At 39.9% G+C, this 27586-nt stretch overlaps 2 protein-coding genes across 3 annotated transcripts in view; both read right to left on the bottom strand.

Moving 5' to 3' along the window:
- Positions 1 to 5457, bottom strand: part of heg1 (heart development protein with EGF-like domains 1) — a 28190-nt gene extending 22733 nt beyond the window's left edge. The window contains exon 1 of the mRNA XM_088606059.1: positions 4920 to 5457. Coding sequence (XP_088462185.1) covers positions 4920 to 5217 — 298 coding nt within the window. The 5' untranslated portion in view covers positions 5218 to 5457. The remainder of the gene's footprint in view (positions 1 to 4919) is intronic.
- Positions 5458 to 6828: 1371 nt separating this feature from the next.
- Positions 6829 to 27586, bottom strand: part of slc12a8 (solute carrier family 12 member 8) — a 31548-nt gene continuing 10790 nt past the window's right edge. For both annotated transcript variants that reach the window (XM_088606060.1, XM_088606061.1), the window contains exons 6-14: positions 20674 to 20787; positions 17432 to 17519; positions 16534 to 16621; positions 15003 to 15149; positions 11612 to 12323; positions 10465 to 10562; positions 9795 to 9912; positions 8655 to 8715; positions 6829 to 7744 (exon numbers count right to left, since the gene is read on the bottom strand). In XM_088606060.1, coding sequence (XP_088462186.1) covers positions 7579 to 7744; positions 8655 to 8715; positions 9795 to 9912; positions 10465 to 10562; positions 11612 to 12323; positions 15003 to 15149; positions 16534 to 16621; positions 17432 to 17519; positions 20674 to 20787 — 1592 coding nt within the window. In that variant the 3' untranslated portion in view covers positions 6829 to 7578. The remainder of the gene's footprint in view (positions 7745 to 8654; positions 8716 to 9794; positions 9913 to 10464; positions 10563 to 11611; positions 12324 to 15002; positions 15150 to 16533; positions 16622 to 17431; positions 17520 to 20673; positions 20788 to 27586) is intronic.

The following is a 27586-nucleotide window of genomic DNA, read 5'->3' as shown; positions in this document are numbered from 1 at the left end:
TCTGACTGTTTCAGTGGTGCATGCGGAATGAAGCAGTGCTGAAAGCAATCTCTCTCAGAACACTGGCTGCTTGATGCTGCTGTTTGGAGTTGGCCAGTGCCAGGACATGCAGAACAAGGCTGCAAACAAGCTGATCTATAGTAAGACAGAAATAGACTAACTCAGAGCTCAAAGGCAGGACTGAAGGATACAGTCCCAGAGATGACAGAGGGAAACCTTTCATTGGTGGAGCTTCTAGAATTACGAGAGAGGGTCATGGTTTTGTATCACCAAGTAGTAGTCCAAACATCTAGCATACACCTCTACCATTTAAATGTAAGAATGTGTTAAGAATTGGTGGCCTCGATATTGCCCAACGCTTCTGTTCCCTGTGCCATGGAGATTGGTGCGTGGGCTTAACGAAGATTTGTTTATCATCTCCTCTGTCAAAGGTTTAAGAAGCAGTAACGTGAATCGAGAATGATAAGCAAAATCCCACAACTGAATGGCAATAAGAAATTATATAAGAATTATAAGAAGTCTTTTCATTTGTCACAGCTGAACAGCTTTCAGCTACTGTAGGTATACAGATTTATCTTTTGTCCCAAAGACAAAGACCTATATTATTTTTTTGTGTTTTCATTCTTCTCTTTTCAGCATGGAATAAACCTATTACTTAGGTTCCTTATTTTTTTCAATAATGGTTCTTAATAACCAATAGAATTATTTATATTACTCATTATTTTAAATAACACACATACATCCAGCAATTCAAAAATATATTAAAGTTTTGAATGTCAAAATGTATTAAAATTATTTAAAAATAAATATTTGGTCTCTGACCCCTCTTGAAATCTTTCTGACATAACTTGGCAATATGAGAAAAGAGTCTGCAGCTGGATTTTATTTGACAGACTTATGGCTAATATGTAATTAGTAGTTACTAAGCAATATTATGAAAATCAGTTTCACTGGGCGACTACCAATACTTTGATAGTCTCACTGTAATTAGAATTGAATTACATAACTCGTCATTATATGGGTGTTAACGGTACTATAAAATAGAGTATTACCAAAAATTTCAATTTACAAGACGTTATACAAGACAGTTTCTTCTTTACATTCAGCTCTCCTGGTCTCCTACCCGTTTAAGCTGTTTGACAATCTATACAGCAGCAGCTCAGCTTTCAATTCATGCAGCAGAGGTAACATCCAAATGGCAGCTATTGGTTTTCCTTCCACATAAATGAGCAGGGACAGAAATGTCAGAACCATATTTGCTGCCTTAGAAGTTAAATATGTTCAAGCAATGCTTAAGGTTTGCTATATTAAAAGACGTTACTGACATTCTGAAAAAACGTTCACAGTACTTAAAATCTATTTTTGTTTCACCGATACTAGAAATAACATAAAAATGATGGTTGTGAAAGGCATTTTCAAAACTCTGTAGTTCAGTCTCAAATACCTAAAAGGACTTTCATTGTTATCCTTCTGTAAATTCATGAGAAAAGAACGTAATGCTGAAAAGCAGCTTTAGCCAAAAAAAAGAGACGCAACAACTAACATACAGTACGTAACAACTCCTAAAACCAGCTATTTAAAGGTCTCCCCTTTGAGCGCTACATCTCTATATCACTGGATCGCCACACTCACTTGGAACCACCTTATGTACACATACAGTATGCAGGTTTCTAGAAATTGTACTGCCTCATACTCGCAGTTAACCTCTCAAAGGTAAAATATTCAAGCTGGTAAATGGTGAAGATGTACTCTCTGTTTGCATAGAGCAGGTTTGCAAAATCTTCACCTCCCAGCCAAGTGAGACATTCTGTGTTGTCCTGTACATAACAGCTGACCTGCAGCACTGCAAACTGGAATACTACAGTTTGTTAGAGACCATGAGAGAGAGGTTCTGGAATAACCAGCTAAAGGCTCTGATGCAAGGATAACAATTACTACACACTAAAAAGGGAGGGACATCCTGTGGGCTCCACAGCCTTTGCCAAAAGCTATATCATATGTTTAAGTTAGAGAAAACACTGACGAGGCCTGTGTGCGAGGCGCAGTGATGATGGCTGCCATGTGACATTTGCATCACAACCCCTTCACTTGAGACAGCAGGAGCACTTTCACATCACAGTGTCAGGGACAACTGCATCATTTCCTCTCCGTCCAGATGAAATGGAATTGCCGGTGACGCTTTTAAAATACAATCAGAATAAAATACCAATAGGGGATGAAGAGGAATTTGTTACTTCGTTTAAATTCATTAGGGAACTTCCTGGAAAAACAAAAAACAAAGCAGCAGTGCTTTAGAATGATCTGTTCCGAGTCAACTTCGACTTGACTTTGATCCGCAAACATTTCATTTCCTAAGCCCCGGCGTATTAATCTTAAAGCTGAGCTTAGATGTGGTGTTTTCTAACATGTCACCCTCTGTTGCAGAGGACTCTCTGTTTTATTTTCCATTACTAACATTGGAAGGGTTTTTATCTTAATAATCCCATCTGCTTTTCCCATTTTCTCTGAAAACCTACCAAGTGTGTAAAACTGCTGGCAAGTGTTTGAAAATATTTGTGTTCTTTTCTGGAACACATTACATGTTGGCAGTGGCTGAAATGTATGAGAAAGTGAGAAGGGTGTCATGAATTAACGTCAATTGTAAAGGACACTAGAATACAGACTGATGGGCATGGTGCTTAGAACTGATTAAAAGGAAATCTATAATACTGATTTGAAGCAGCACTCACTATTGGTGAAACCATTCTTTTCCCATCAGAAAAAAATGGGATACCACAATGTTACGGCTGTCTAAAATAATGTCCATTAGCATGCATATGTAATCATCAAGATACAGTATCTACAAAATACACTGCATTACATTTTCAAAAAGACCAAAATCCTTTCTTTATTCTTTAGGATTTATTTATGAACTGTTTTTCATTCGGGACAGAAAAAATGGGATTGTAAGTAATTTCCTTAACATAAGATTACAGGATGTGTGAGGAATTATTTGGCACTTTCTTCTGATAAATTGTGATCCTTATACTGTTTTTTATGTTGAAGAGAAGAGAGAAGACCTACTTAATCCATTGGTGAAGTGCTTCTCCCATCTAGGTGATGTGTGGCAGCCATGATGTGCCAGCATCACCCCAATACAGCAGGTCAGGATGTTCAACATCTTGCATGATCATGGGTGGCAAAGTGAAATGACTCTCAGCCAAATTATAGTTCACAGTTTTTCCAGGACTACTACCTGCACAGCAGTTCAGAAGAACAGGAGACGAGTTTTAAGTGGCAACAATTTCAGGATTGATTTTTTTTTGGGGGGTTGCATCTCTGGACAATATTACCTCCAGAATAAATTTCCCCATTTCTGTTTCCAGCCCAAAATGAGTTACTCATTAAGTATAATCATTGTCCTGCCAAAGCCTACATGGAAGACAGGGATCACTCTATTACAATGGTCCAGTAAATATAAATACATTTTCTGATCTAGGCTACTTTTTCCCCCAAAACGTTTTATTGTGCTTTAATCAAATTGTGACCTTTTATTTCAATAGGATAAATATAACAGTGTATGATATACAGCCAGGTAACTTGCTAATAAAGGTATTCTTCTACAAAAAAGGTATAGTACTGAGGCCTTTTGATCAATCTAAACGTATGCAGTTATACATCTCGCCTTAAAAAAAGTTTATAACAAAAGAATCACCACTGTAAAGAACAAGCCTACATATGATTTAAAATTTTACCTAAGCAACAGCTTCCAAATTTTATTTTGACAGCCGGTTGTAGAAATATACTGTATTATGCACTGAATAACCAAGCGCATGCAGTACAATTTTTTATGTAGTAATTTAGCTCATAAACATTTTAGCACACAAACATAAAGGCCTAGTCTCCTTTAACTGTTGTCCAAATAAGGCTCTAATTCTGTTCAATATTATATTTCCTTTAAAGAATGCTGATTTAGAGTTTAGAATATAAGAATACTGCAGATTCTGAATGTTCCCTTCTGGGAGTGAACTAAGATCATCCTTTTACAATTACAGTACTTTTTTACAGCAGCATACGCTACAAAATGTTTGTTTTTCTGAAACAATATTTAAATCCACCTGTGTTACACACAGAGCAGTGTACTCCTACCAACTCTTACTTCAGGAGGGGCTTTAGTGACTAGATATTATTTTATTTATGTGCGACGGTTCATGCTGCATCAGCAATTAATCAGGTAAAACGAATTAAAGAATTTTAATAGACTTTAATGTATTTTAATTCTTGGAAGGCATGTAGAAATGGAATTTCCAATACTAGCAATTTATAGCTATAATATAATGCCTTTTGGTAATAAAACACTGCCGTGTATGTTTGCTTAAGACAAGACAAGATTTCAGACCTACCAAAGCGCTAAGTGAAATAGCTGGACATATCCGCGAGAAAAGAGACTGAAGTAGACTGTTGGCGAAATTAAGCAAAAGTAAGGCAATCTGATTCTTTGATTAAGTAAAAAGCGCAAGGTCTTGGTTAACTTATCAGCAGAACCGGACATTTAATCTTGAAAACTCTCAAATTTATATTATATATCATTTGGTACAGGAAATGTCTGTCCAAAAAGTGGTAAGGTCAATAGCAAGGCCAAAAGGGCTGGATATCAAAATATTAATTCACGCGAATCTTTAAATATTAGCGGTCTGTGCTGCTGAAGCACCGTACTAATTATTTGTAGCTACCACTGGGCTCGCAGAGATTAAACGCGTAGAAAGCCGCGCTGACTTTGGGATACGTACACTGGAATGTTCAATATTTGTTAACTTTCGAGTTAACTCGTCCACTTTTTTTCGGAACAAAAGCAATGACTTCAGGGTGGGATTTAAGCCTATGTAAACAACTCTGGATATCCACCGCAGGGTCGGCAATTGCTGGCACAGCTGCCTTACCAGTGCTGGCTCCAGCCGGCGTCTGCCGCTCTTCTGGAGAGCCGGAGAAGGAATCCGTCTTCTCGGGAGATGCGGACTCGAAGCGGCTGGGTGAAGCGGTGGTGTGGCTCCCCACGTCCGAAGGCAAAACCGTGGATTCTCCGAAACCAGTGACATTGGTAGTAAAATCGGTGGATTCCCCGGTTGTAATCCAGTCCGGATCGGTTCTCGCGGTATACGACCCAGCACAGAGACATTTAAAAACGCTCAGCACCATCACCAGGAGAGTGGCTGCGTTGATCAAAGTGCACGTTGCCATGATGCTGAAGAGCAGGGCAGTTGCGGAGGTTTAAACCCAAATAAATAATTCTTCGGATTGCGGGGGACAAACATTAAAATCACGTCCCATTTCGACCGTTCCTCAGTTAAAGAGGCCAGCTCCAATCCTCTGACTCCATTGTAACAAGTAACGGTACCTAATTTCAGAGTGACCGCTGTGACTGAAACAGAAGCACAAATTACATCCGAACACGCTGACTCCTCCTACAGACATTAGTGATAGCAGCTACCAGCCCTTTTCATCTGAGGTCGGGATATCCTATGTGTGTGAGCTCGATAGCTGTCATTTTGTAACATGTGATTACCAAATGGTTTTTGGATTCACGCAAAACTAAGAAATGCAATGTTGTTGTTTTTTTAGAAATTCATGAAGAAGTTCCTTCTCAATCACAGAATAAAATAGATTTTTTCTTTTTTTTTCCCCCTACTAAAACACTAAAACACCGGATTACTCTCTTTCACACTCCGTAGCAAGAGGACTGAGACTAAATTTTAGTTTGAGTGTTGAGACATCAAAGGAAATCTTTTTGTCTATGCAGCACGAGTTTGGGGAAATTAGATGCAAGAGTTAACATATGTCAAATATTGCTCACGGTAAATGAGATTTTGGCATTAACAAAGGGGTCTCTTTTCACCTTCCCAAATCATGTCGGTATAAACCAACAATTCACTTTACCCGCAAAATACTATTGTACTCAGAATATGACCTTCGAAAGGAGAGAAATTCTGAAGTTCCTTTACCTCGAAAAATAAGAGTTTTGTCTTTCAGAACAGACAGGCTTTCTTCAGGAAAGGGACAAATGAAAAAATATGTAATATTCCAGTTCAATCATATAAAAGCTAAATCATATAAAATGTCTAAACACAAAACTGTAAATAAAAAATAAGATCATTTTGGTTTTAAGTTGACTGAAACACCAGTTTCCAGAATGCATACAATTTGTGTCCCCTAATTACTAATAAATAGAAAACATTAAGCATTTAACTATAAATAGACTCTGTTCTGTCCTTATTCTTAACACTGACAGGGGCCCATTGCAATACACTTGTAATGCTAATTTATGTAGCTAAATCTTTCTTCAACAGTTTACGAGGCTTCTGCTCCATAAAGCCAAACTAAAATTAATACAACCCGTTCGCCAATCGCTGCAAACCAACAACACATTTGTCACTTAGCCAGAAAAATGACATCTGAAAATAGTCAATTAATTTCAAAACACTTCTCAGTTACTCCACGTTGTACTTTCTCAAGCTTTGCTAGGATGTACAAGTGACCAACACTCTTCAGCAGAAAAAAGAAAAATGACTCATGCATTTCTGACATTTCAACACACATCTGCGTATGAAAACATGTGGAGCGTTACTTTCTGAGTGACACTTAGAAGCATTATGATTCTTCAGTTATCCAGCATCACAAGGGACAAAGTTGTACTGCATCATAACAAAAATACGCGAACGTAATGCCAGTAAAATTCACAGTTTCACGTTTGGATTAAGAGCGCACAACTGCTTCTGAACAGGTGCAGGATCAATCTGAGCAACTGCTGTGCCCTCTCTGTCCCGTAAGAAATCAACTGAAACCATTGAACAGTTGCGCAGCAATATTCGACTTTATTTCTAATCAAGTTCTGTAGACACAAACAGCTGCTCATTCTGATGTCCAAAGTTTGAGCAATGCTGTACACATGGGCTGAAAGAAGGGCGAATTTTGCATTAGACCAGCTGACTCCGATAAAGGGAATGCACTGGTATTTTTACTCTTCTGAAACTTTTATACAGGGAGGCAATTTTAATAAGGACAACCCTTTCCCACAAAGGTTCTTTGAGTTTGCTTATATAAGGAGAAAGCAAACACGCCTAATGTGTAATTTTATCTCAATTTGTTTTCCCTTCTGGATTTTGGATTTCTCAATGCTAGTCACCAAGGGAGTGAAAACATTTCTGGAAAGTTTGTGGCTTAAAGTTGCAATGACGGAATTAAACATCTTACTCTCATAATATAAAGGCAGATTACATTAGAGTTCATGAATTTTTCAGGCAAGGTGAACTAATTAGGCCCAAAATGATTATGCACAAGCCAGTTTTAAGCAAATATTCTTAATTTATCATGAAAATGGGACATTACAGGTCCATTGTGATATAAGCTATATTGGGCGGAAAAAGTTGTCATTTTTTTTCTGCACCAAATAACAAATATAACCTTCCCAGCAGAAATAACACAATCTTTCATGTTTATCCACAAAAACCTTACTGGCAATTATTTTTAAGTGTCCACCGGTGTAAAAATAAGGGATGTTGCCGGTGCAGAGAGAGAGAGAGAGACGGGCTGACTGGTCCTTTCTTATTGGAGCTGGCTTGTTAGTTCTCCTCCAGTGATGATGGAAGAATGGTGGTAACGGTCGCGTGACGCGAAGTCGGCATTCTCCTCGGTCAGCTGCTGAGTCTCCATGCCAACAGCTGCAAATGAGGGAGTCACAACAATCTGATCCTGTGGGGCTGGTCCCCGCCTAAAAGCAGAAGAGCACACCCAGGACTCTCTGGATTAACAAAGAATTACTGAGCCCGCCGAGACACTACACATTGGAATTTTAAACACCCATGATACAGTTACTTGCCTCTCTCTGCATTGATTTCCTGGTGCGTTCCTTAATCTACTGTATTTATGCTATGTTAACAGAAATAGCTATCAACAAGGTCTTTATATGGGTGTTTTATTCCCCCCAATGTAAAATAACATGTTAGATAAAGATTGTTTTGTCTCATATTAACCATTCCCAACAGTTAACTGATTAGACAAGGAGTTCCACTCGCCAACGATGCCAAACAAAAGTAAAATCAGACTGGTTGCATCTGGTCTTCTTCCATACAGTGCTGGTGTAACCACTTGCCAAAACAAAAGCAACTTGCAACCTTCACTAGGCCTTAGGTCCACATGGCCAGCTTTCCTTTCAATGGCCTGTCAGCTTGCCTCAGCCCAGCTTTCACAAACTAATGAAGTGTGAAGAGAGCTTAGTCTCCAGCCCTCTTCTGTCCTGGGTCTCTTTTGAGGAAAGCCACAGGCCATGCCAGAAGGCCAACAGTGTTACACTGATCTGAACTACTAGTTCACAGAGAGCCATGTGCTTTGGAATGCTAGCAGGGTCACCCTAACTAGATCGTGTGTTGTACTTCAGTCAGTTGCACTTTGAGCTGGACAAATATCACCTGAAGCATTATAATATGTTTTGCTATTGCCCTTTGAATTAAGACTTGTGCAACTTTAAGAGTATCCTAAAAGGCATTACGGACCAGATCTTTATTTATACCACACATCGGTACAATGCTTTCTGCTTTTGGCGATTCAGCAGAAAATGCTGGACCAGAGCTACAGCAGACATTTATCCACAGCACAAGTAAATAACTCTGTGGCTAACACACCTGCCCATAGTCTTCAGAGAAGATTGTAGCCATTTGAAGAAACTAAAGTTAGCAGATACTCCTGTTGAGACAAAGCAGAATTATTTTAGATTTAAATAACGTGAACAAATGAACAATCTACTGCCAGCTTTGCATTCCATATTTTTAGCAAGATAGTTTAAATATCAAACATATTCAAAGACTAAGATTAATCATATTTTATACAATTTAACAATTATTTCTATGCACAAGCTCAACATTTAAAATAAGAGATTTTTTACACTCCAGTATTCTTCGTGTTACAGAAATCAGATTGTGTAAATCAGACTGTGAACTGTGACATGGTGAAGAGAGATACTTTATCACTGAGTTCTGCAAAATATGGGAAGAGCATTCCAAGCGCAACAGCTGCTTGGTGGTATAATGCCTATGCTAAAACATGCAGGAATGTCTCAAAGTTGTTTTAGAGAAGCTTATAAAGGTCGCATTCAGAAAAAGCCTATTTCTTTGGCATCTAAAAAGAGACTTTGTTTTGGAATTATTCCAACTCAATCTGATCTTTTTACACTCATGACATTTTGATCCATCTTAAATTACAAAGTAAATATGCAAGACAATCTTCTAATTTTTCAGAAAAAACTAACATGTCACACTTGTGGAATATTTATTTTGTACTGAAAAGCATAGTCATATTTCACTAGGACTAAATACAAGCATTAGCACTTCAAAATTAATATATTTATTAAATACAAAAGTGCCTTAGTAAGTAATAGGACATCTTTTGACTTTAAAAAGTCAAAAATAAATATACTTAGTGCAAAAAAAGGAAAGACATCACATCTATCTCTATTTGAAAAAACAGTATGTATTTGTGGCATCACAAAGGGACCCAAAATTGGGTCATGGTGAACACCAATGGTGACCTTATGGAAATGGAGATTAAAGAAGCTCATTGAAATAAGTACCAGTTGAACTCACATCAGTACTCTCAGCAGATTGGTGATATTATTCGGTGAAACAAACAGATTTAAAATGACTATCTTAAATCTGTTCCTGCTGAAATTATCTGTTATTGGTGACAATGTCAATTGATTTTAAATACAAACACTCAATGTATGGCCCATGGATTAAAAAGTGCAACATATTTCTTTATATATTTACCTGTTGGCAGACCTGGATTTGCTTGGCCAATGTAGAAATAAAGGACAGTTGCCATAGCGATGTTTGCAATAGCATAGATCCACTGTATTACAAACATGATCGCAACTGAGCATATTGCCTAAAAAAATAAAGTTAGTTGTTACAAAAGACAAGTTAAAATATTTATGTTTAGATAGACCCAAAACCTTTATATAAATATGTTGAAGAAATACGATTTCATAGACATTCACCAGGACAGGCAGACTAAAAACAGATGTAAGGACATTTCCTGCCATTCCACTTTGGCGTTGCCACTGTAGGAAGAGCTCATCAGCGGTTATTTTAAAAGTGTCTTTTTATTATTTGTGAAAATTCCTAGAACATAATATAATTTATATCAGAGACACATCTACACCTCACCCTAGAAGATTTGTGAAATCTAGCCAGTCTGCCCCGTGACTCCCGTGCACATGATACATTCTTTGCTATGTTAGGAAGGTTTGTAGAACTTCAAAGAACATTTTCTATTAAGGAAGACCAGTCCTGGAGGACCTGTGTCTCTACAGTGCTGGTGTCCAGTCCTGGAGGACCTGTGTGTTTACACGCATTTCTAAACTAGTGGGCATCGTATCTGCTTCATTAATACAAAAGCAAAGGTGTCTTTTTGCATTCCTCTCACTCCTCGACTTACACCAATAAGGGAAACCCAGTGGTTACAGAGTCTTGTGTGAAGAGAGGTTGGCAGTTGTTGAATTTCAGCCCCTTGAAGTTTTTGTTTTTCAGTTAAACCTGTTGAAGAAAGATTAGAAGTCATTAACATGAAGTCCATTAATGTCCTGAACACAATAACAATAACAATCTAACAGGGTTTCAGGGGTTGCCAGTATGCTTGATTCTGAATGCAATGATGAGAATCGCAGGATGTCACAGAAGAGAAATTCACCTAAACTGTTTTTAATTTGTAACAGAGCACTCCAGTATATTATTTTCTATAAGTGTCTCAGACCAGCATTTTCTGCACAAAATGCAGTGAATTGTGAATTCTGCACAAAGGAATTTCAGGGATTTTTGCGTTAATAAGCGAGCCTCTTTTCTCACTTGATCGGACTGCTGGGAGGGTGTCAGGAATGTTTTACACATCTTAGAGAAGCTGTGGCCAAAGGCAAGATTTTATTTCAATTGCCGAGACAAAATTTATGAACATAGTGGGGAAAAAGTCCTTAATTTTACATGCATGATTATTATCATCACCTGACTGACAAGTGTATCCGAAGTGACTCACTTGGGTGATAACTATTTTCTGATACAGATTTTGATAACCATGGGTATAGCTGGTTTTGCTTGGGCAATCTGGGTAAAATCACTCATGGGTACTGCAGTCTGACAAAGGACGTTAGGAGTAGCCTTTTTAAGGGAGTGGACAATGGGATCTGAACTCGGAACTCAATCAAAACTTTGCACCACACACTACAGATCATTTTTGTTTCTAATAATATAAGATCACTTTATTAGCCCTATACAATTTCTCGCATTAGGAATTCATCTTTTCGCATACCCCAGCTTGCTCTCCATGAGACACAGACACACAGACAGGGAGAGAAGCTTGGGGTCAGAGCGCAGGGTCAGCCATTGTACAGCTCCCCTGGAGCAGTTGGGGTTAAGGGCCTTGCTCAGGGGCCCAACGGAGTAGGATTCCTCTGCCGGCCGCGGGATTTGAACCGGCAACCTTAAGTAACAGTAGGAATACCAATAACAATGCACTTGTGTTAAAAGCGCAATAGCTTCACTAAAACCCTAAAAACAAAACACTACCCTGGATGTTAATGCATTTTATGTACCTTCCAAGCTTTGATCCTGTGAACTCCTGAGCTCTGTGGTGGGCAGCTGTTGATGAGGTGATTCCTGTTTTTCACCATTCAGGTGAAGGTGCAGATCAGTCATGTGTGGGTCACCCATCTGAAACCCCTCCTCCACTGAACCCCGTCGCCCCTGAAGGTTACTTGCTGCTTCACTCCATCCTCCAGAGTGTAGCACTTCTGTGCCTGAGGCTTCCCCGTTTTCCTGATCCGCGGTCTTGGAGCTGTTGAATTCTAACTGAAAGCTATCCATCAGCATTTGCTTGGCAGGCTTTCTGGACTTCCTGAATTTGCCTCTGTGGCTCACAGCACTTTCCTTCTCTTTCTCTGCTTTTTCCGTAGCTGGGCCGGGGGACTGAAATATCTGGTCCATGTCCTTAGTGAACTCCAGCAATGTTCCATTTCTCTGGGTCTTCACTATGTCATCTGTTCCATATCGGGAATGCTTGGTGAGAATTAAAGGCTTACTGGAATTGTGAGCAGAGCCTTCGGGGGGCAGGGGCTTCCTCAGCTTCATCTGAAGTTTATAACTCATTGACACACTGAAGTAGGAATAGTCTATGAAGCTGTAAGTGAGCATGAAGTTTATTGTAACTATGGGAGCCAGGATGTTAACCTGGCCAATGAAGATGAAGGCCATGGTGATCAAGCTCGTTAAACATATGGCTGCCACTGGGGTTTTATTAGGACCTCTCTGTTGAAGCACAAACACAAGATCATGATCAAAGACATAAAAACATCACATTCCCCGTCGCTGTATCATAATTTCTTAACACAGAACTACAAATAGAGGCACAGCCTAACAAGATGTCGTTATTAGCTCACAAATGTGCTCCTTGATTCATTAAGCCGAGGCTGAATTCCTAGTTACTCGCTGGCGTTGTTCCAGCTTAACCTGGGCTGGCCTAAAACCCTTTTCCTGCCTTTGTTGTGCGGCTTTGATTCTGCAGGAGCCGTCTACAAACTTTATTACAACAAGCAGAGGTCAGACACTGCCACTGGCAAGGGAGAGACACGCTGTGCTTGAAAGGCAAAATTGGTTTTAGACTGCGTTCCTTAATTTGCAGGCGCACTGTTCTATAATTAGATCTATGATTGGATAGATTCATTTTCATTCTGTATTGATTTGGTTTAAAGGGGGTGGGGGTGTGGGGCTGTAGGAGAGAAAAAAAGAGAGAGAGAGTCTAAGGTAATTATTATAGAAATTCTCAACGGTATAAAGGAGTTTATTTAACATAAAAGTCCACATTCACCAGGGGAAACAAATGTTGTGATTTAATTTATATTTGAATCTACCTTACAATGCCTCAATTCTGCCATTTTTCCCCAAATATATTTTCTTTGATTTTCAACAAATGATATTAGGAGATCTAACACTTCCCAACTAATTTCACTTTGCACAGTTGTCATTTCAGACATGTCAGAGTATTCACCTCTCCAATTTCGTCTTCCCAGTGTTTCAATGCTTTACACGAGTTTCCTATTTATGCAGTATACAGATCCATGCGATGAAGTTTAGAGCAATCTGCAATTTCTGTTGAAATCTTTTAAATTTTGGAGAATGTTTTAACTTCCCTGCAATTTGATTAAATTATTACCTCTACTGCACTTAACATACAATTAGTATACGAAATAACCGTGGAGGTTTCAGTATTTTGTCTCAATACATGTCTTATTAATCTTTTCAGCATCTGGTATTTCCTGGTATTCTATTTTTCTAAATGTAGCACTGTAACTATTATCCACCAAGACTTTGGCCTTATCTAATCAATTATTTTCTGGGGGAAAAACAAGTGAAACTGCCATTTTAAACTTCCTTTCACAAGAAACTCCCCCTCCTATGCAAAACACTCAGCAAACTCAACCAACTTTTCCATAGCACAGCCATTAGCTTGTTTTCATTGAAAAGCAGCAGACATCTGATTCATTTAAGAATTCTAAACTTATCTTACATGTAACACCTCGTAGCAGGAAACTTTGTGGTCAACACCATTTCAGATGGAAAACAAGTGGAAAAACACATATTGCCAACTTTTATTACTCTGCAGTCTTTCATGTCTTTCATGCATGTTTGGTCTTACAGTTTTAAAGATTTATTTGTGTTTTCTATAAGTTACAATGCATTCTGTATACTTAATAGTACTGAAATCTGTTTAGCATACACAACCTGACGGTAATCATTCACATTAAAACAGGAAGACTACATAAATGTAATAAAAGAAAAGACAACATTGGCTTGTCATTTGCATTTAGGAGAATCAGAATGTCATATTTGACCTTAAATGTAATGTTTATGTTAATTAAGCAATTAAGTGTCTTGTAATATTAAAGGCAGAAAAAAGCTGATTACATTTGTTGTATGTGTAGCTAGGTGCATGACACAGCAGCAGGAAATTCAGGATAACAACACACAAAAGAAGGCATGTTCCCATTAGAACTTTTTAAGAGCAAAAATTATATTATAATAATAAACAGTAAAAAAAAATAGCATAAAGACAGCCATATGTCAGAAAATAATTATACAATACAAACATCATTTGGAATCGCCAGTCTCAGTTATCCTGCACCCCGGTCTGCAAAACTCTACTTCAATCCATGACTTTCAAAACAAAAGCGTGTGCAAAAGTGCAGGAAAGGAGCCACAGACAGCAGCACTTCTCACTGTCACAAAGGTCACACTTTCGTACACACAGTAGTACACCCCTTCTTAAACTAGTTTACCCCACCAAGGGCTGCTCCTTAGCAAACTCATTCCTATTGCAAAGATAAGGTGACCTTTTCCTTCCTTTCATTCAGATATTGGAGATATAGGCATCGTTGAAATATAAGCCACCATCCTCTAAAACTGCACCCCCCCACCCCCATCCTTTCCATCCATGACTCAACTCATCCAATTAAACCTCAGCTCAATTGCCCCCCTGAACCAAGGCAAAGATCACCAGATCCATCATTTATAAAGGCTCACGCTTTCACAATAGCAGCTACCTGCTGCACAGGTTTCCAAAAAAACGCCATCGCTGACTAGACCCCGGCTTGAGACCCGTCTGTGGGTTTACTAGGTAATAAAACACGCTGTGCTGGAATGCCAACGACAAGGACCGAGAGTGCTTGTTGGATATCAAAAGGGCTTATAATTAGAAACATGGCAGCAATGAAGAAAGAACAAATAAATTAGTTTAAACCGCAGAGCGATTATTTCCTGAATTTACTCATTCTGGTAAATTTAACTCTGGTAAAGAGTAGATGTCAAATACCACAGAGAAGTAGTACTACTTTATTAAGTGAGCACATTTTTATTAGACATTCCTTTATATACTTTAAACAAATACATTTTCCAGGTAATGCAGTTCATAGTCTCCCAGTGTCCACTCACCCCTTGTCCCAAGAACCCAAGCAGTGGTATCACTCTTTCCTCAGCAATGCACTGGAGGATTCTGGGTGCCCCGTACAGGCCACCCATACAGGACGCCAGGGAGGAAATATAGAGTCCAAGCAAAAACAGGAACCCCACCAGTGAAACCTGCAAGGCAAACAGAGGGCATGGAGACATCCACACCTATGTTAGCATGCCGCTGTCTCCTTAGTCCCCGCCATCACACTGCATTCTCACCAGCACAATGAGCGTATCTTTCCCTGATCTCAGGAAGGCGCTAGGAGAAACCCAGACCTTGTCTAACTATTCTGTTGAACAACAAGCGTCAGGAAATTTCGGTTACAATTAACTGAGCTTCAACAGGAAGAAATGAAAAGCACTAAAGATCCAACGAGAGAAGGCCAGTCAGCCCATCCAGCCCGTTTGGTAGTGAACTAAGCCAAGGACCCTGGCCAGCTGTTTCTTGCAGGAAGCCAAGGTATCAACAACAACACTGCAGGAAAAATTCAAGAGTAAACCTTCCTCAACCTCCAGTGTGAACTGGTCTTGAAAAGACTGCAGCAACACTAGTGCCTCCTTTTTCAGTCCAGTGATGAACATAATGCAGGACGCAAAGGAAGGACAGTCTGTCTTGCTACAACACTGCATCTCACTTCTGTGTGCAGCTTGCATTAAACCACAGGACCCTAATCCTGGTCCTGGACAGCCAGACCAGTGGCTAAAGGTTTACAATCCAGCTCACACTTTAACAGCCTGAAACAGCTAGCTAATGCCTGGGTGTGATCCTTGCATCAGTTACTAGTAACCAAATGGCTGGCCAAATGACCTCCTCTCATAAGCCACGTTTATTACGCTCATGAGAAGGGACTGATGGCAGACCTTCCTGAAGATGAAGCAGGGGTAAATCTTTCAATTAATGGAAAATATATGAAAGGTTTCAAGGAATTTCTTAACCCCAAAACAACCTGTAACTTTGGCTTCAAATATTTTTAATGTGAATTATTTGATACAATTCAAAGTGTCCTCAATGCAGACTTTAATCACACTACAAAGACCAAAACAATGCCACTGTCTCTTATTGGCAAGCTCTATCTCCAATTCTGCTCAAACGCGTTTCTTTTAATCCAATGTACAGACGCACATTTCTGTGTTAATAATCTGTAACACTGGCTAGAACCACCCATTTAAACCCATTAAAACCCAATTATTTCAGAAAGCAAGGTGTGTTTGCTGCCTCCCCAGACTGGTGGGATTTTTGGAATTCAGAATGTTTTTTTGAGGAATCTTTTTGAGGTTGGACATTTCAATTTTAATTAAATAAAACCAATAACACTTAAAACATAAAAAAGAATCACACATTTGCACTGAATTTTAATACAGTTACATTTTATGGACTACACTCCATAACCATGCACGGCCGTTCCATGACATTCAAATTAACCATAACAGAACTAGGACACTGCTTTTCTTCTGAAATAAAACAGGAGTGTGGTATGTGAGAAAACAAATCCAGCACCACAGCACTATTTACCTTTTCTGCTATCAAGAAATCGTAGCGCAGTGCCTCTCTTGTACAAATGGCTCCTAGCAGAAACACAAAGACTAAATACAGGAACCACCTGCAGATTCCCAAAATAGAAAATATTGTCAGGGAATTTTTCGTCATGCTAAAAATGGAGCAACATATATTGTGAGATATATAGAAAGAGAAAATATATTTTCTCTCCCAATTCCAACACTCATCTGGCATTTTCTCTTGCTTCCCATCTTACATTTGTAGATTATTTTATAAATATATGGAATACAATGTGGAGGTTCAAAAAGGTGACATCATTACTTATTCATATTTTCAATATCTGTATTCTGCCACTCTATAACAAGTTATTAAAATGCAGCTTCTGTATTTATTATGGCTGAATTACATAACTGAGTAATTCTAAAGCTGAACACACCACAGGCAAGGTATAAATAAACAGTAAGGGGATGTCAGCTCTTTTAACATTAAACAGCACCAAAGGCCAGCATTACTTAAAAGGAAGACCAGACAACAGCTTCTTTGTGAATACACATGAAAAGGCTTAAAACACACTTCTGTCACACTATGTACTAAGTTAATCTCACCATGTCTGACTGTCTGTCCCATAATACTGTATATTCTTTTGAACACATTTCAAACGGAAGTGAAATTATACAACAAAAACAAAGAAGGTATTACTGCAATTCATGTTGATGTTGCGGAAAGCGGGTAAAAATGAATTTTCACGCTGACGTGCATTAGCACAGATCTGATGGAGGAGGTTTGCTCAGATTCTAATGGTCCAACACAGCTGGGAAACAGCACATCGCCTCAGACAGCAGGCAGATCGGTCATTTTCAGACCTCTGTGTATTTCTGCAGGCCAACTAATTAAATAAGGAGGGAACACCTACGATATGCCAATGGCAGCCAAGGACCCAACTGGGATGTTGTAGTCGGGCTTCTGAAGGTCTGGGCTCATGTTGAAACCTGCCATCACACCTACATCACAGACAGAAGACAGGCAGAGATGTCACGGTTAATCAGAAATCATTCAAAGCTACTGACAAATTTTGCGTACACTATTATAGATGCTTTTTTAAATAATTCAAAATGTTCAACATTCTGTGCAAACGCAATGTCACAAAAGAAAAGAGATTTGATTTAGGTGATTCTAAACCACTTCTTCAATGGGAAGCAGAGAAGTCTCAAAATCTAATTTAGCCATAACAGTACTTTTTCTAAAAAGGGTGTAAAGGTGTTAGACTTCCCCTATAGAAAGCTGCAGCCCCCTGTGAGTAAGTATTTAGCCATAACAGTAAATGTCAGCAGGCAACAGCAAAGCAATTATCCCTCCAAAGGAGGTTCTTCTGTGGTATTTGAAATAATGGTGGGAAATGACATCTCAGTGCACACTGTGGAGCAAACAAGCCTTGAAGGCATTCTGTATTAATAAAATTGAAATGTGCCTACTCAATGCTTAATCACATTAAGCTTCAGTGACCTATTAATATACTGTAGCTCTTAATTGTCATGAAAGACAAAAAATCTGATATCCTCCTAAATGATTGTGCAAGTTCAAAGGGATAATTTATGGATATGCTGACCACATCCACATGACATTTTTGTTTTCTTGTGAGGAGATTGTGAGGCTTGGTGCTAAAATGAATTCAGGTGGAGGAAAGCAAAATTAATAAATAAAAAACACTCCCACCTACTGTAACCTCATCAGACAACTGCTATACTGTAGGTTCCTAATATCTCCCATAAACCGACTTCAAAATGTCACATCTGTGTGAAAGGAAGTTTCACGTTCAAATATACTTCAAATATGCGAAATAATTTATTTAAGGAATTTCACTAACTTTATACTGAGATTTCTATCGGCAGAGAACGACTACTGCTGCACAGGCTCTGTGTAGTCCAGGCTCACAGGCGCTCTTCACAAGTTAACATGAAAGGTACCCCGAACAACAGCAACAAGCAACAAGCAACAAGCGGGAAACACCAATACCACGTGTTTCACCGCCGCCTGTGGCTTCCGTAGAAGAGTTTCCTAGGGTGAATAAGTTGGGTCAAGACAATATCAAAACCACTATGTAAAACTGGAACACAGTACAGAAATATATTTAACCCGAGTAGCTTTATTCAAAAATATACTTTCACGTCAGGGAATCGGTCTAAATGAACGTGAACAGGAGGAAGTACAACAAAATAACTTCATATACAAAAGCAGAGCACCTGCACATGACTGCCCACCAATGTCCCTGAAGAAAATTAATCAACCCCCAAAATAAGTACAGTTTATCACCAACACCCACATCTGTGGGTGCACGTTACAATAAAAAATATTCTGATTAAAATAAATAATATAGGATTTCAGAGCAAACCCCCACTCCTCAATTTAATAATCTGGCAGTGTTTGTGTCAGTCAAAAACTGAAGGTGAATATTCTTGTAAGTCAGATGTTGTAGGGGTACTTTAACATTGCAACTGTTTTGAGTCTGTACAGGGAGACAGAATTATATTGTGCTTGAACAAGATCATGTTTTTGCATTGCTGCATGGAGAAATATAAAAATGATCTTCAACCCAATCAGGTTTATTTAGAGTATTCAGAGAGCGACTGTTTATAACCGGGTCATTACTGCTGTGTACATTGATTATAGGTTTTGATATACTGTACTGTACATAAATGTTACCTTTTACAGCATTGTGAGTAGAGCCCAACTCATGCTCCAAAGCATGAAAAAAAATAAATTGGCTATTATACCAAGATGAAAAAATGACACAGCTGAATAGCTGCAGGCCATAACTAACTTTTGCCTTCTCCAGTTGTGACATACACTATTTACTTTTCAGCTATAATTCAGTTGCGTGCACATTCTTTAGATCACTTCCACACTGAAATCAGCTGGTAGGTGACTAGGGGAACAGATACATGTATGTGCTTTTCCTTTGTCAGTAAGTGAAGAAAGTTGTGACCCAAACTGAATTTTCTCTAAAGAAAGTGAAGTCAGATGTTGAAGCCATGCCGTCTCCGAGTTGTGATTGAGTTCTATTCCTTACGAATTTTACGAATCTGCACGAATGAATTAAATCCATTTTGGTCCTAGTGGTCAATGTAATTGGAAGGTAAAAAGCCTGTTAAGCCAAATGACCCATTAACCTAAAAACGTTCTTCAAAATAATGCAATAGTTATTTTAGGATGCATTTGTTTAAGAGAAACTTCTAGATTTGAAGAATTGTATAGAATTTGTAACTGTAGAAATTAGCAGTACCTTCCCAAACTGCTGTATTTTTATTAGTCTGCACTAAGGGTGGTCTATTTTTGAGAAGCTGAGTAAGGATAACTTTGGACTAGAGAAAGCCTGGACTGAGGGATTCTCAGTCTTTGTAAATAATTGTTTGTGTGTTATGTTTCATACATACTCATTTGCCTTTTAATTTTCTGCCATTTCAGTGTTGGGAAACAAACCATGTGGTCTCGTTGGACAGTTTTTATTTTTAACTACAGGGGGCATGTTAGCTAGTATTTTAAATTGCAGTCAAGATTATTATTAGTTTACATTAATTACACCCAGGGCCATATCTTCCTGTAATAATAAAATTGTTATAAAACATTTGCAATGATATTTGGGCAAGGGTGCTAAAAGATTTCCATGTCCTTTTGTGTAAACTGAAGTTCAGCTTTATGGCACACCACACTGTGGACTCTAATCCTTAGTATTTCGACTAGGTTTGAGGCAGTACACTATTATTCACAGCATACAATCTTCAGAGACACTGAAAAAGGATGGGTAACAATGTTATACTCTTAGATATACACTCTAAACACTAGGCAAAAAGAATAAAAGTAGGAACTCTCTTCTAATGAAATGAATGACACTTTACCAAGTCAATATAAAGGAAAGGGATTGTGCACTCAAAACTGCTTAGTTCTTCTTCTTAACACTTCATGACACTTTTCAATTTCCTTTACAAACAACCACACACCTACTGCCACAGCCTCTGCAAAAGTTAAACCAATTGACCACTCTCTCTCATTTATCTTTTGGTTCCAGTCCACATGTGTGGAGCTGCAGAAAGGTATTGAATTTGGTAGAAAAAATCCACAATTTCCACAGTTAGAATCAAACCAAGAGGGCATCATTACCTGTTGCAGCAGGGAAAAAAACACCAAACACAGTGAAGAAGGACTCCCCAGGACTGTATGCTGGCAGGGTGTTGTTCTGGAGCAACTCCTCAGAATAGCCGACGAAGCCATGCTCTAAATAAGAAAACAAACAGTTCAGTGTTCTAGAGTTAGTCACCTTTTCTCAAAAAATTCAGAGCAACTATAACAGGTGTTTATTGCATTCCATTACTTTTAAGTATGAATACTCAGCATATATGTTAATGTCACTAAATGCCCTTTCAGTGATTTTTAATGCTTGGGGTTGTGGATATTAGCACTGGGGTTATGGCACTGTGTTACTCACTACTGAAAAATAGGCTCCTTGATGACAGACTCATCCTCAAAGATGAACGGACACGTTAGATAGTTCTAATGGATAGAACACAAAATATAAGAGGGGACATGACATAGCATTATTGAGACCATGCATTGGAGCACAGGTGTTAACAATGTGCTACAGTATGTGAGTGACATTGCATGTATTGAGCAAATTGGTAGCTACAGTACATACCAGTCTTTTTGTTCTAAAACTTTTGTTGTTTTTGCCTTTTCAGTTCCTTACGTCTAGACAGCTATACTTTCAACAAAGTACAAGTAAAGAAAGAAGTGTTTAGGAAAAAAAAGAACTGGTATGGTTGTTTGCCCGTTATGCCTTCCGGCACTTAGGGGCAGAAACATCCTGTTGCCGTTACTGGAACATTAATGTTTTACAGGACGGGGTCGTTAGCCTTGTGCCCAACCTCCAGTATGGAGGACCCGCCGCCCAGCGTGGGTCACGAACCCACTACCCCGAGATTCTGAGTCTCATGCTCTACCAACAGAGCTAGCCGGGGCACTTCACTGGTACAATACAAGAAACATAATATTACAATTATTGGTGCTTCTACTTTAGCTGAATAGGTTTTATTTCTCCCATCATAAATCTCAGATTTGAGGTAGACAGACTCTGTAAGAAAGCTATGTCCTCACCATTTCAAAAGTACCCTTCTGTTAACCCCGTCCCACTGCAGAAGAGCACTGCAAGTCACTATCAATGCCAAAGTCTAAATAATCCTCTCCTCACCAGATCGAGCACTGTGACAGGACAACAAAGTCCTGGATAATCCATCTGAATGAAGACACCCGTAAAATGGAGATCACAAAAGCAAACAATAAATAGATACTTCAATAACAAATAAAGAAGCTTACTAATAAATAGCAGATATTCATTAATGGGTTGGCAGAGCACTGTTTCCATACAGAACTATACAGTACATCACTACCACACAAGATAATCTATCACAGCGGTAATTAACCTTGGATTCCCAGCTGCGACCTCAATTACCTATGTGATCTGCGGCACCTGGACAAATTGAACAATTCATGATCAACTCAGGACGTAACTTCCTGCGAGGGTTCAAAGCTCTGTAATGGCACGAATCCAGGTGTCAAAGTTAACCCCTTGTGCTCTGACCGCCTGCTGTCTGGGTAACTGCTCTGTTTGCTCTTCCCTTCATCAGTGAGTAATGTGTATGATCAGGCACAAATATAGTGCGCATGTACATTCTAAGCAGAAAGGAGTCTACACACCAGGAAAGAAACAGGAAGACATTTATGACGTTTTTAAGGTATATTAAAAACATCTTTGTAATATTAGCCATGCTTTATGTTTAAGATTTCAGAGTAACCTTACTACCTTTAGTTTGGCTCCTCAAGTACTAGAAGCTAACCTTTGGGAAAGTAAACTAATTTCGCACGTTTAGCTTCCCAGAGGATGCAAGGTGAACTGTCAGCATGTGTACAGCGAGGATGATTTGGACAGAATTGCTCAATTACAGGGTAAGAATTTGATCATTTTTTTTGTAAACTGTGATTTGAGTAACCTCGGTTTGAAAGAGAAATATCAACTTGCGACTCTAAGGAAAGGCAAAAGAAAGGGAGGAAAATGAGTTTTCCTCTTCAGGGTGGTGTGTTCGGCTGACCTGTGACTGTTCCGGGGGGGAAGGAGACACACCCCAGGGATACAGCACCGCCATGGGGTCTGCTGGTGTCTAGTCGGTACACTGTGGACTTGGCTGGCCCAGCCAGAGACCTGCCGAAAGCGAGCTCTACTGCGTTGAGGTCAACTCGTTATGTAACTGTCCAGAGAGGATATTAAGCCCTGCCAAGATGCGTGCGAACTGGAGCTCATTGCTCGTTATTCAAACGTTGGCCAAGTTCAATAATCCTTTTCACAAATTTGAGTTTGGCAGGAATTCCTGATGTGTGCAGAGTAAATAACATAAGCAAACGAACATTAACAGAACACATACATTCAGTGTTAATAAAGTATCAATGAGGTGTAGATAAACAGTTTTAATCCTTCCTCTTAGGTATATGCCCATATACATGATACCATTCTTGCCAAAGAGTAGAATTTCATAAATGAAAATCAGCAGCCATACAAACATATTGGGTTTCATCTCAAAACAACCTCATTACTTCTGAGTGGTACTAGAGTTATTCTCAGAAACGGTAATACATTTAGAATTCCCTCTAAAGGCAACACCTTTTCAAAATCTCCTACAAAATACAGGGTTTCTTTAGAAACAATGAGACAAAAACTCAAAGAAACATAGTAATAAAGTAAATACATTTTAAAAAATCACTGCACAGAGATGATTGTATTATTGCTATGTAGATTGTAGAGTTACCGATTTTAATTTTCAGAAGAATTTCTGTTATACAGTATACTTATAAAGCAGTAGAGGGTTGCTGTAGATTTGATTTTTTTAAACATTTTGTGATTCTGCTAAGATAGGGGTAAAATGCTAGGTACTCCTGTCTAAAACACAGCACTCATCCAACACACACTGGCCAGGCTGCTTTAGGACTCTGTTACTGTCCTGGCTGGCTGTGGGTGTTTTTTGTCTAATTAAGTAGAATACCCTGTGCTAAACATAGAGCAAGGAACAGATGAAGCACGAACAGAGGCTGCCTACATTGTACTGCCAGCTATTAGAATAAGTCTTAGTGCCTTTCCCACATCATCAGAGCACACCCACATTTTTCTAAAAACTCTTAAACCCCATTCCAAGCCATATTTCCACATTGTAAGAGCTTACCAAACTGAAGTGCCAAAAAAAACAAAACATGTTGCCTGTGGCTGTAAATACAAAGGGTCGTGCAAATTGTCTTGCAGAAGAATTATTTTGGTTGTAATTCTTTGCTTTGTGCGTGCTGGTTGGGTAAACTGTACTTCTTACAGCTGCTCTCCCATTGTGTGGGCTGTTTAAACGGGTGCTGCTAAAAATAAATGAGAACGTAAAACCTACTGAAAAAAGACAAAGACCCTATAAAGTTCAAATGATATAAAGTTACTAATCTGAAGGCCACATGCACTCCATAAACTGACTTAGTCCATATTCTGAACCTAGAGAAAGGCAGTTTCCCTTTGGTTATCTTCTAATGGGAAAGAATGCATTCCCTCAGATTAATGACGTGTTTATCCGAAAGGAAGTCACCACCCTTCTGAAGCACTGCCTGTTTATCCCTTCCAAGTCACTGTTCTCAGCTTCAGGCTGCACGCCCAGGCCCCCTGTTCACAGACACAATGAGGGCCGCTTCCTGCCTCACGCCACCGTCCGTTCGCAGTCAGGTTTCTGCATTTAACCCTGGAGAGAACAGGGAGGTCCAGAACTGCTTTCACAGGGCCTCTGCGCACTGGGCAGTCGCAGCCTGGTCACTTGCCCTTGTTTTACTGCGTTCCAACTACAAAACATCAAGAGAAACCTTTTAGTTTCCTCAAGTTCGTATCTGGCTCCACCAAAGGCAAGCACACCATCGACACACTGTTCGCAGTAATCGGTGCCGTCTCTGGAAAACCGAGTCTGGTGACACATGATATGAAAGACACTTCGCTTATTATAAAAATCATCTCACTTTTGTGTCATTTTACCAATCGAAGTGATTCTCTCATTGACGCTTTAAAGCCTCCACAAAAATCAATACCAGAATAACACAGTGTTCATATCTAAATTTATTCATCCAGTGACAAAAAAGGATACCAGTCTTGCCAAAGAGTAGATCAGATGGATTACTGTACAGTAATTAAATCTGAAACAAATACATATGAGACATTAACCAGTTTTTAAATATTTTTGACCATCTGGAAGGGGGTTTTAATATTCTAAATGCTCTGTCTATGAGAGAAATATTTAGCCTGGACATTTAGCAGGAGCTTCTTTAGGTTAATAATGCTTTAAAATGAGAATTTTAATTAAATAGGGAATTCTCCAACAATGTGTCCCAAACCAACTCAATGAAATCCACAAAAGAGAAATTCAGCAGTTGCCGCCTCCCATCAATCAGCATGAGTGTTTTTCACAACAGAATGTAGATTAATGCCAGATGTTACAAAGGAGCATCTTTAGTAGATGAGAACATCTGGGTTACTGCCCCAGGTCACATCCACACCGGACTGGACAAGCTGAAGTAAACAACAAAGAAAGAAGGGCCCAGTGCAGCCTATGTCACTGGAATGTCAACAAGTGAAATTTCTGGACCGATTTTGTTCCTCATAGAATAGCAGATCAAATATAGTCAAATAAAAATCTAACACCCACTTGAATACCCAAATATGAATCTAGTTTCTTTTTCTAATCTTTTTTTAAAAAGACAGATCTGAGAATGGGCTGGTATAAAATGAGTTTAAAGCGTAGAGGAAACATTTGGATTCTAACGGTTGTGCTCTTAAGGAGGAGTTCTTGTCAGATTGGGGTGTCTGGAGGGAGGAACTAGGTGACAGTTTAGACCAGGGGTTCTCAACTCCAGTCCTGGAGGGTCAGAGGATTTCCAATTCCCTTTCCCCTTAACGAGCCCCTGCTTACATAACTGAACTCTATTTGCTTAATCAGACAAGTTGAAGCCTTTCCCTGTTCTTAAGAAGATGTCAATTTTAAAAGACCTATAAAACCTGCTGGATTGCAGTCCTTGGGGATTCGAGTTGGGCACTCCTGGCTCAGACGATTTAAACAGAAATAGCGGTGGGCATTGGCACATGGGCATGTGGTTGAGATCAGTGAGGGTTTCTGTTGAAAGAGGTTGAAGGTGGCAACCGGTTAGAACAGTCTCTTCACCGGATCATGGTTAAATCTGTCTCCCAACATGGACTGGCTATTTGGGGAGTGAGATTCAGCAGCAAAGGCAGCACAGAAGGTTTGCGTGTCCACTGGTGCAGGTTAACTTGAAGATTGAGAAGAAGAAGTCCGAACAGAGCTCCCTGTGAACGCTCTACAGTTAGGAGGAAGTGTGGATGGAGGATATTTCCCCACAGTTATGTCTAGCCACCACTTGGAGGGCACTCTCTCCGAGGTGCCTGTCTGATCCAGGGTTACGGAAGAGAAGGCCGGGTTGGGAGAAGCACAGGTGGCTCTCCCCAATGCAAACCCCCGGGCAAGGAATCCAAGTTCCTGGAAGTTAGTAATATTTCCTTGCACTTAAATAGCGCTTTCCTGGGCACTCCAGTCAAAGTGATTTACAGGTAATGGGGACTCCCTTCCATCACCACCACCAATGTGTAGTCCCCACCCACCATAGTGCAGCAGTACGCTCATCACACATCAGCTATCAGTGGGGAGGAGAAAAAAAGGTTAGCCAAGAGGAGAAGGCTCTCAGGCGGGATTGGTGGAAGTTGGAAGGAATCTTGTTACCATTCGACTAGCAGGGAAAACTAGCGGACTAGGCCATGGGGCCATGCAGCCACGTCAGGAACTACAGAGTTAGTTAGAGCTGAGGAACCTTCCCAGGCCAGACATGATCACCCAAGCAGGTCTGCAGTGTGGGTTCAGGTTAAGGTTAAACATCCAGTTACCATACAAGGTCAGAAACAGGGGTAAAGAAGAAAGAGGGAGAAAGGAGGCAGAGGTTAGGGGTTTTCTCGTCCCTGAAAGTGGAGGTTTAGGGGTCCCTGGACACTGTGACTGGGAGAAGGGAAGGGAGAATTTGCTGGTCCTCAGAGAAAGTGATCCTGGTGGGGCTCCTGGTGGGGCTCGAGTCTGCTTGTTAAAAGGGAATTGGCAGCCAGGGATCCCTCCTGGAAACCGGAGCTGAGTGACAGACTCCTGGAAGGAGGCACTGTCTCAGTGCGGGTGCCGGGAACCTTCTACACCAGGCGATCCCCCGTAACTGTATTCCAGATAATCGGGATCCCTGCGGGGAACATGCTGAGAGAAACGAAAGGTGAAGGAAACGGAGCGAGGAACGACACGTCTCCCTAGCACTGTGTGATGCTCAGGGTGTCACTAAAGGGATTCCGGTTCTGGAGGCTGCGCGGCTCTGCACCTCCATCCGGGGAGACTTCGGGTTGGGCCCCATTTTTTGCTTTAAAGCACAGAGGGGGGCAAAAGACATCAGCTAGATGCGCTTTCTATTCTTGGGGTTTAACTGTGAATTTGTGTCAAAAAAAAGGAAATAATTTAAAAGCTCAGATTAATTTGCCGTCTTGAAAAAGGATCTTTTCTCACCGTCCAAAACTGCGGGTGAAGCTGGGTCAGACCTAACAGCACGCTACAGGCACGGAGGAGGCATCTTACATGGCAGACGTGGTACCCTTAGGACATCCGCCCAAAGACACGAGGCCCAGCACTGCCCTGCCTTTCTTCCCGTCCAAAGACAATGCTTAAAACAGCAAGTCAGATCAGGCCGTGAACACCCATCCTGGGACTGAATGTTCCTGTAACTGATTAAACAAATCCCTCTCCAACGCCACAGGAAATGAGATATATGCTTCTTTTTTAAATTCCGCGAATCCTGTCAGGGGACTGTGGCTAAATCTCGCAAGTGGGAAAAAAATGTAAGTTGAACCAATGCACACTGCATAAACCTTGTAAATTTCCGAAATGGTTTTTCTAATGCAGAGGGTGGTCTTTATCAA

Source organism: Lepisosteus platostomus, chromosome 14 (genome assembly GCF_059453375.1).
Source record: "Lepisosteus platostomus isolate fLepPlt1 chromosome 14, fLepPlt1.hap1, whole genome shotgun sequence".
NCBI classification, from domain to species: Eukaryota; Metazoa; Chordata; class Actinopteri; order Semionotiformes; family Lepisosteidae; genus Lepisosteus; species Lepisosteus platostomus.
Note: the sequence above shows the minus strand (reverse complement) of the source record. Positions and strands in the feature narration are given on the sequence as shown.